The 10,259-nt window shown below is 39.2% G+C and overlaps 2 protein-coding genes across 6 annotated transcripts in view; both read right to left on the bottom strand.

Moving 5' to 3' along the window:
• LOC104749133 overlaps positions 1-3,112 on the bottom strand; it is a 4,820-nt gene extending 1,708 nt beyond the window's left edge. For 3 of the 5 annotated variants that reach the window (XM_010470707.2, XM_010470708.2, XM_010470710.2), the window contains exons 1-7: positions 2,677-3,112; positions 1,751-1,901; positions 1,341-1,496; positions 1,061-1,166; positions 612-800; positions 340-496; positions 6-239 (exon numbers count right to left, since the gene is read on the bottom strand). In XM_010470707.2, coding sequence (XP_010469009.1) covers positions 6-239; positions 340-496; positions 612-800; positions 1,061-1,166; positions 1,341-1,496; positions 1,751-1,765 — 857 coding nt within the window. In that variant the 5' untranslated portion in view covers positions 1,766-1,901; positions 2,677-3,112. The remainder of the gene's footprint in view (positions 1-5; positions 240-339; positions 497-611; positions 801-1,060; positions 1,167-1,340; positions 1,497-1,750; positions 1,902-2,676) is intronic. The other 2 variants (XM_010470709.2, XM_010470713.2) reach the window with 2 other exon arrangements.
• LOC104753192 lies at positions 4,962-10,259 on the bottom strand. The gene is made up of 10 exons (XM_010475481.1): positions 10,166-10,259; positions 10,047-10,111; positions 9,738-9,926; positions 9,540-9,632; positions 9,258-9,440; positions 9,076-9,178; positions 8,797-8,982; positions 6,269-8,592; positions 5,259-5,803; positions 4,962-5,134 (listed from the first exon to the last, which is right to left on the bottom strand). The coding sequence occupies exons 1-10, from the start codon at positions 10,257-10,259 to the stop codon at positions 5,125-5,127; spliced, it is 3,792 nt and encodes a 1,263-aa protein (XP_010473783.1). The 3' UTR covers positions 4,962-5,124.

Genomic DNA, 10,259 nt, shown 5'->3' with positions numbered 1-10,259 from the left:
ATGACCTGAGGGAATCTCTGGAATTCCCAGCTCCTCCTTCATCCGGTCCAACGTCAGCTGTGAATGCAGAATCGAGCACTGAAGTGTCCATTACCATACCCGACATGTCTGAAGCAGCAAATGGAAAGTGTCCACTTGATGCCACAGAAGCAGGACTCGCTGCCATCTCAGGCATCCCACCACTGCTTGGTGGAATCACTTGAGGAGTTGCATCATTCGCAGTTGTATCGATCACCATACTAATTAAGAAAAATGGAGATTTAGGTTAGGACATGCCATCAACTGATACTAATCATTCTACCCAAAATAAGTTAACTTGTACTGCGAGTTAGTTCTTACTCATTCGCTGTATTCATCCGCAAAGGATGGAAATTCGCAGGGGCAGGGACTCCATTAACAACATGGCAGCTCGATACTCCCATTGGATCAAGATGGGGATGGCCTGGAACATGCATTTGAGGATGTTGTAGCACTGGGTATCCCATTGGCATGTTAACTGCACTGCGAAACAACAGTGTTAAATAACAGTGAAGTTATCTATAAAACTTTTAGTTGTGATTTCATAAATAATAAACAAGTTTTCAGGTGATATAGGGTTTCAGACTTATTACCAGGTGCCATGGGATGCATTCCGTTTTGTATCGGTGCCAGAGGAATTTTTGGAGGTCCAGGTGGAAACTTCATGAGATGATACTGGTGCTCAAGCAAATGATTGAACAATATTATTTGCTTCTTAAGTTTCAACCTGATATAATAAGCTCTGAAAAAGTCTGCGTTCTCTTCTTCCAATTTCTGCCAAACTGGTTTCACAAAGAAAAAAGAGAAAAAAGAGAGAGAGAGAGTCAGAAATGCAAATTTCATCTGATGATTCACGTTGCTAATGATATATCTAATTTACACTTTCAACAATATAGAACATGCAAAATTGTGTCACTCTTCAACAACCTAGTATCCTATGAAGCTAATAAGAATATGAAAACAAAACTACAAGACTGAGATAAACGTTATGATGCAATGAAACCAAGGGAAGAAAAATAGATAAGAGCCTTAAGAAGCTTACCCAAGGTTGTAAAGCCAGGGTCTATCCTTGCACGAGTCAAAAGGGTCTTCACGACCTCATCTCTGTTCATGTACAACTGAAGACATCTTTCTATCAAATTTTGGACCTATATCAATCAGTTCCAAAGTGTATATCATCATCAGATGTTAGTAGTATGTCACACATATCCGAGGAGAGGAAACACACACACATATATATATATATACACACGAAAATAGTGAGAGAGAGCGAGAGGTAAAGCCTGCTTTCTTTAGTTAAAATGACATGGAGGAGCACTTACAAGTTCGATATCTTGTCTTGAAACTTTCCTACTGTCATTGCTTGAAGCAGATACAGAACCAGAATCTTGTATAGGTGCATCTATTGATTGGTTGGGTTTCTGTTCACCTTGAGACTCATGTGAAGCTTGAGTGGAAGATTGTAGCTCCTGTGCACACTGTTATTAGATAATAACTATTTTCTAATAAAAAAAAAAACTTAATTCATAATCAGAATCTGCAAGTACTGAGACAGCTTAACTATTGCTAGAACTAGTATATAGCTAGTAAAGAAACTGATACATTTTCCAAACCCTTAAGCAAGGAATTGCAAAAAGAAAATATAGCAGAAGGTACAAAGGTTTTGAAGCGCACAAAGCCAAAACAAGAGAAATAACAAAAGGTAGTAGAGAAGACTGTATAAAAGAAGAACCTGTCCGTTCTTCATTACTGCTGAATGTAAAGTGATTGCATCCTCCTTCTTCAATCAGAATTGTTATCTTAAGCAACATTTACAACAATGCAGGCCATGGAGGTCAACAACATCTTGGCCAGTTTGTTTCAATTTTGAACCAAATATAAACCTGAGTAACAAGGGGAAACAAAAAAAAAAAAAACATTTTAGCCATCCATAGCGCATACTTAGACCATAGTTTCTCATTCACATAGTTAGTAGGGCAACAACAATACAAATTAGCAAAGCTAAAAAAAAAAGGAAGAGTATAATATATAAAGTGAAAGCATTAGGCACAGTGAATTTGTTAAATTAATATTGAAACAAGCAAGCATGGAAAAGTGAGTCTTCCTCAAACATTGTTTAATAGTAAGGGTTTCAGATCCCAATTAAGCACACACTCTACAGAATCTCTTAATCTAATTAAATAGTAAAACTGTTTCATAAAAAGGTTCCCCCAAGATTCTAAAGTATATCTAAACTAAACAAAATAGTTCATCTCCACTCTTTCACAATAAAAAAAAAAATCATCAGAACAAAGAATTATGAGAATATCCAAAACAAAGAACAAAACTATAAAACCTAATCCCGCAAAACTAGAAAACATGTGCTAAAAAGAACAAATTCTAATTTTGCTAATGAAATCTTAGAGAAACATAGAACAGATTCATGCATTTGAGTTACTCAGCATCATCACCTGCTTCAGGGAAGATGATGAACATAAAGAAGAACAATAAAATTAAAAATTAGAACAAACACCCCCCCCCCCACCACACATGAACAGAAGANATATAATATTGTAGTAAAATAAAATAAAAAGCGTAAAAAGTTTATATATATATATAAATGAGCAGCAAACCAAATCAAAATCGAACTAATAAGAAAAGGATCCAATCGAATCTCACCTTCCCGCGAACTCGAAGCCTGTAGCGATTAAGCGAACCCTAAAAAATCTCTCACACACACACTCGCAAAAACAAAAGTTATCTCGACGAATTTTTGATTAATTATACAAAAAAAAAAGGCCAACAAATCACGGAACGAGTCTCTCTTTCTTATAAACACTGAGAAGCGATAGATGACTAAACGAGAGAGACACAACTCTTATGGACTAAGATTTGGAAATCCACTAAGAAGATAAGTGTAAAACAAGATCCGACGGTTCAAACAAAACCTCCGATGACGGAGACTGAGAGAAGGTATCCGTACGCCATTATCGAGAGAGAGAGAGAGACCAAGTTGCAGAGATAAGAGTTTAATTAATTTTTCTTTTTACAAAAAGAGAGCAGCAAACCAAAAGAGTAGACTAGACTCGTAGAAGACAGGAAAATAAAAGATAAAAACGCTTTCTCAGTTAATATATTTCCCCCTTTTTTTATTTATGTCTATCTATCTGCTTTCTCAGTTAAAAAAAAAACAAAATCAAGACTTTACTAGACTAGACAAAGGGAAAGGAAAAAAAAAATGGTAAAACGGTAAAATACGTGAAATTGCCAAAAAAAAAAAAAAAAACCAAAATCAAACCGAACCAAGAGAATAAAATCGGATTAAACCGTGACATCCGTAGTGTAGTGGTCGTCAAGTTGTTTGATTTGTTGCGTTACGAGAAGGCATAGGCATGGGCATGGCCTGCTCTGTGGAACTTTCTGGGAATGCCATTATTATACAGTTTCTTCACCAGGACCACCTTCTTCTTTTTTTTAGCTAATGGAGAAGTCTCTCTATATTAATTGATATCAAATTTGATTCCCTTACAACGAGTGGTCCGTCTGACCTTGAGAAACTACAAAAATCATGCATTAAAATATAAAACAAAAGAGGTTGTGTGTCAATAGGCACCAAAAAAGATCTTCTGATTGCGAGCTACATAACATAGTTTTGCAATGTTTGACAGACTTGCTTTTCCCCGACTTTTTTTCTTTTTCTTCTTTTAACCAAAAATCATACACGTTCAGCTCAATCTAGCGAGAACAAACAAGTGAATCAATCTAATCTGCAAATGTGACGAGACCAGTTAATTCATCGTCGAAATTACTAATTAATTAGGCTCATATTTCTGATGTGGATATTTAAATTATTTATTGCTTTGTAGTATTAGAGTAATCAATTCAGACGTTAAAGTGACGTACACTTATTGTTTTTGGCATTATCTCCCATATACTGTAGTCAGTCAGTTGAGAAGAAAATTATGAAAATTGCAAGTTCGAGGCGAACCGAGATAAATTTATTAAAATATTTCCTGTGTCTACTAAAAGCCCAGTAATGGCCCAAATTATAACGAAAAGCAAAATACCCTCACTAATTTTCATTTAAACGGCGCCGTATACGGACAGTTTTCTGCTATACAAGAGCATCAAGAGCAAAGCTTAAGTGGGTAAAGTCAACAAATTATTTCTTAAAAATTTCTATCATAAGTCAAAATGATAAGTCGATAACTTTCAAAATAAAGCTACACGTACAGCTAAAAAAATGTACTGTTTGCTTTTTCTAAAAATACTAGAGAAATCATTTTTTGAATTTGTAGAAACATTGACGATGAGCCCTGAATTCTAATCGTTTCTATGTGGGCAAAAAAAAAGGGTTACATTTTCTATTGAAAGAAATCTAAAAAAACCCAAAAGAGAAACGTTACCTAACCGTATGTCTGAGATAAAGAGTTCCTGCGTTTTTTCATCCATATGGGCTTTACTAAAACAAGCAGCAGTCTCCTTGAAATTGATGATTAAACCGAGCATCATGGGCGGTAAATGGCTTGATTGATAGTAGTGTACATACAAAGAACAAACCAGGCTTGGGTCGCTTACCGATTCCTCTTTGACTTGGTTTCCTTCTTTGTTGCTCTCACGGCCAGACTTGAGCAGAAGTCTCTCTCCTGTCCTGACTCTTCTTTCACGGCTTCTCAACCTTTTTTGCCTTCTTTTGATTTCCAAGACCCTAGTGATGTGATCTTCCAGTTTCTTCTAGGTTCTTGAGTTTATTGCAGCTAAACTTGCGCAAGCATTAATGTTACTTCCCCCTGTTTAGTGAAAATCAAGAGGCAAATCTGAGGTCTAAAATACTTAATTTAATTAAGAATGTTGTTCCACAGCTNCGGTAATGGCTTGATTGATAGTAGTGTACATACAAAGAACAAACCAGGCTTGGATCGCTTACCGATTCCTCTTTGACTTGGTTTCCTTCTTTGTTGCTCTCACGGCCAGACTTGAACAGAAGTCTCTCTCCTGTCCTGACTCTTCTTTCACGGCTTCTCAACCTTTTGCCTTCTTTTGATTTCCAAGACCCTAGTGATGTGATCTTCCAGTTTCTTCTAGGTTCTTGAGTTTATTGCAGCTAAACTTGAGCAAGCATTAATGTTACTTCCCCCTGTTTAGTGAAAATCAAGAGGCAAATCTGAGGTCTAAATTACTTAATTTAATTAAGAATGTTGTTCCACAGCTGTAGTGCCTAATATTTGTCTGCAATCGGAATTCTTTATAACCAAAATTACCTGGGGAAGTGAGGCGAGGAAGGGTCATCAGGTGAAGACATATGAGCAGCAGAAGCAGCACCACCACGAAACCTTGGTTGATCCTCTTCATTTATATGCGGCGCTTCACCTGCTGGTCCAAGAGACCCAAACTCATGGTGTTGATCATATGGATAAATCATCATGACAGATGGAACGTTGTGTCCCTCTGAAGACGTCACACTGTTTTGCTTCATGCCCGGCGGCAATCGGTACATGCCATAAGCAATATTTCCAGAAGCATCTTGTGATGTGTTTGTGCGAACTGGACCGTTTTGAGAATGATGAGAAGAATATGAGGACGATTCATGCCTATACGACGACCCCCAATGCCTATCAGATCGGTCTTGTCTTAAGCTTGGCTTATTATCAGCTTGGTTACGATTGTTGTGGTTACGTCCAGAACCCCGTGTCTTTGTACCAGCAATCCAACTCCCTTCTCTCTCGCTGTGATGGTCGTTTCTGTCATGCCCATAATTCCCACGCCTCATGCCAGATGTAGGACGCTGCTCCCTAGGAGAAATCTTCTGCAACAAATTCAGCACAAATTTAGAGAAGTGTGGCAAACCAAAACTGTCATGAGTTTTAGATCAGGAGATAAAAGAAACAGGAAAGACAAGACAGAATCAGTAAAGGAGACAACAAAAACGTGCCATCAATATGAGCATAGCATAACAAGCAAGGCAGGTATATATGGAATGGAAAAGATACAGAACCATATAGCCTGCAACATGACCAAATAGTTGCAGACTTGGATGGGATTAGGGGGAAGCTGACAGATCATGCTGTATATTCATTAAAGATATTTAGCGCAAGGTAAAAGCTCTCCGTTTTAGCATTAGAAAATATCTCAGGTTTGTTGAAATTCAAAAGACCATTGGACAGAGATCAACACATCACAAGACCAAAAAATAAAATGAAATTTGCCCCTCGATTAACCAAAACATGCACACAAGTATAACGGAAGCTCAAGGAAGGTATTAATTTCTTACAGGATTTGGAAAATATGTCCCCGTCCCACTACGATATCTGGGAGTTTCATTAGTGTAACGAGGGTAAATGTTGGGTGGCCTAGTTGAAACAGGTTGTACAGAAGCAACAGGTACAAGACGAGGTCCGTAGGTCATGAGTTGATTTACAACATTGGTGTAGGCAAGAGGTCTTCCAGGACCATCCCATGGTAAACGCCCCTGAAGATAAGCAGGTGGCACTACAACAGGAGCAGGGTACAACACAGGCGGATGTTGAGAATTCTGGCAAGAGCGGCCATACTGCAAATTTTGCCAATGGCTTATAAAATCACCATTGAGGATATCAATTTTGTGCTCCGTTTGTTCTGCAGAAGAGCCAAGTCTAGTGGAGTGCGAAGAAGCTACTATATCAGACTGATCAAGTCCCCTGAAAGAGTCAAAACTTTTACCCGGATCATGATTCTCTACTCCTCCATCCACACTGTTGTGGCTTGCCAGAGCATCTGATGGCGCATTACCACCAGCTTGATAATTATACATTGGAAGCATTGCAACTATCGGGACAGGTGGCCCTGTGGGATAAAACGTGTATCCAGAATTATCAACCTCGTTTTGTTGCATGCCGCCTAGGAGAAATGGAGCAAGGGTCACTGAACACTCTGATCCACTTGCCTGAGCTAGTTCATGACCATGTATTTGATTCCTCTGAACTTGAAATGAAGGGACAGTAGCACGAGGCCCCACATCTCTATCTGATATTTCATTGCTAGATACAGGAATCCATTCTCTGTTATCATCATCAATCTGGATTGAGTGCTCAGGAACACTCTTTCCTTTTCCATACAGTGCAGATGCAGCCCCAGACACTACTTTCCTGTTCCGTCTATCTTTAGCTGGCTTTGACCCCCTTGTAGTTGACCCATCCCAAGAGCTTTCAGATGAAGTCCTGCTTCGGACGGAACTAGCACCAGACACAGATCTAGAGCCTGCAGTTCTCTCCTCACTCTGAATTTGACTGCTTCCTCTGACTGGAGAGTGTGAATTTTCTAAATCATCTCCCCTTGTCGGCCGGTTTTTCCTACTTGAGGGTACATAACTGCGTTCTGCAGAAGATGACAGATGTTTATCATCTGCCTGATGCATTCGATAACCACCATTTTCAAGTCCAAAACTATGAGTTCTCCTTTCTTGTTCGTGCCACAGATCATTGTCAGACTCGTCGACATTTACTTCTGTAGACCCCATGTCGTCAATACCAGGGTTGCTTGGCTTTTCTGACATTGGGAGGGATCCACTGGGAAAATAATGGGTAAATGGTGAAGAAACAAAGTTTTGCGGAAACTGCACATTAGTACTCCAAGGTGTCTCGACGAAAGGAAGGTTAGAAGGAACAATACCAGGCACATTCCTCTGACCATATCCCATTGAAGCTAAGATAGAAGGTGTAATTGGAAACGGTAAGTGACCCGTTGAAATATTAAAAGGGAAAGGAAAGTGTCCATTAAAACCTTGCCCAGTAACAGATGTCATCGAGTTAACAAAATCTTGGTCTTCCTGTTCCCCTGCAACAGAGAAGTCTTCATTCACGGAAACTGACCCTAATTCATCATAGTAACTGTTCACTGCACTGCCCATGTCAGCAGTACTATCAGGACTTCGAGGGGATGGAGTATGCCTGACTGACGATGAGTCGGCCGAATATCTGACACTGCTTGACAAAGTTTCAGACTCCAGATTCTTCTTCCTGATATTATCAACCCTGGTATTACTTTGGCGTTTCCCAGCTTCGGGGGCTCTACTACGACGTGATTGTAAAAGAGCTTCACCATATGTCTCAGTAAGCTCAGGACTAGACCGGGTCCTGGCAAAAAGGTGCCTACCATGAAAATTATTCACCACAATTTCTGGCTTAGCAGTTTGCTGAAGCTTATCATTTATAGCACTTTGATTGGAGTTTACTTCCTTGGCAGGTTGGTAAGAGTTGCCTCGACTCTTTTGCGTTTGATATGTTACTCCAGATATAACTTCTGTTCCACCGTTGTTCTGTTGAGAGGGCATACTCCGAGCTCCATGAATCCCACCAAGACGGGCAGCATTTTGGTTTCTTTGGTTGCTTGAAAAATTACTAACATTTATAGCTTGTTGATATGGCTCAGGCTCTCCAAGTCTTGATAGCCATAAGTCATTTCCAGGAGCATCAGGACGTCGACCACTGCCATGTCTTTCCCATGTATTCATAAAAAATTGGTTAACCTCATAGATCAAATTCTCCTTAGGGCAATCAAGTAACCTAGCCAACTTCTTGGCACCAAGGGTAAATGCACTTCGTATCCTAAAGAAGTTACCTGAGACAACAAAAACAAAAGCCAAGCATGTACGTAAGTCAACATGTTTGTGCCTCTTCTGCTTCATACTTTATAAAGAAAAGAACAAGTCCAGTAAGCAATAAGGCACAAGTTGCACAGAATGCATATTGCAGATTCACAAATTAGCATTCAATGATACCCGTTTATAAAGAATAGGCAGCAGCACTCAACCCAAGCAAGTACCTTTACTGACACTGCGTCCAAGGTTGTTGTTCTCACGCAAAGGGTCTATAACATTGAAATGTTTGGAAACAAAAGGCTGCCCCTGTGTCTCTTGGGCAGCTATATTAACTGCATAAACTCTACTACAAGCTCTATAAAATGCTTCACTAACTCGTAACTCTCCAACATCCGTTCGAGGAGGCTCAGCTGCCAAAAATTGCATAGCATGACAATCAGTACTTGAAAAAGTGATGATGCATAAGTAATGCAAAAGTAAGATGGGCAGCAGTTCGTATATACCTGTTACATCTGGTAGTGAACTAACAGGAACAGGGCCCCAGAGGCTAAGACAAAAATTCTGCCAGTCAAACTTACTAAAGAACTCAAGAAAACGATAGAGGACCTACAAATGCAAGCAATCCAGTCAGGAAAACTGAAGAAGCAATCTTGACAGAATAAAGACAGCTTTGTAATGACACTACCTCAAGGGGTCCAGAAAATGAGTTGTTGAAAAGATAGAATATGTAAAGAACCAAGGTTTCCAGGGCATATGTTGAAATAAGCCCATGGTGAGCTCCCAATATACGGCTCTCGTAGTAACACCAGGCTTTAATCAATATGATACTACGCTTGAATAAATGGTTCTGGTTAATATAGTGATCAACCTGCATATGAAAAGAAAACACAGAGGTAAAGAAATCAGAAGATCTACATCACTCAGCAAGAGAAAGTAAGTGGTATGTTGTCTTTGGTGGACAGCTAACCTCCTCAAGGAAGCATAATGTACACAGCCCTCCAATCTGATTGAATGATATATCCACCACAATATTCTCCACCAGACACTTAATTAGCTTTACCTGAAACATTTTACCAGTAAAAAAATAATTAGACAATCAAGAGACTGAACCTTACTTGTAAGAATATCAAGGCCAAAACAAGAAGCGGAGATAAAAGAAGCATACTTCAGCCTGGATATACTGGACTTCTTTGACATGAAATTCAGCATTCTCATTCTTCTCTTCCTTTTCCAGCATATCGCGAACCAAATTCGCCCAAGAATCCTTAAGATTTTGGTTAGGGCTAAAAGCAGTTAAGTCGATATCTCCATCAGGCAAATAAGTCTTCAGAGGTACAGATCCAAAAGTAAAGATCTGGTAAGACACGGATTTGAAGTCAAAGGATCAGATATGGATAAAGAACACATTTTTCTCATCAGGGTAAACTTAAACAAAAGCAAGAATCCCCCCTCCCCCAAAGGAAACGAAACTCACATGAATTTGAGGGAAGCATTCTGTGATAAGCCTCCTAACGTAACTGGCAACAGCATTGCGGCGATCTTCGGNTTTTACCAGTAAAAAAATAATTAGACAATCAAGAGACTGAACCTTACTTGTAATAATATCAAGGCCAGAACAAGAAGCGGAGATAAAAGAAGCATACTTCAGCCTGGATATACTGGACTTCTTTGACATGAAATTCAGCAT

This window comes from Camelina sativa, chromosome 16, assembly GCF_000633955.1.
Source record: "Camelina sativa cultivar DH55 chromosome 16, Cs, whole genome shotgun sequence".
In the NCBI taxonomy this organism is placed as follows: Eukaryota; Viridiplantae; Streptophyta; class Magnoliopsida; order Brassicales; family Brassicaceae; genus Camelina; species Camelina sativa.
Note: the sequence above shows the minus strand (reverse complement) of the source record. Positions and strands in the feature narration are given on the sequence as shown.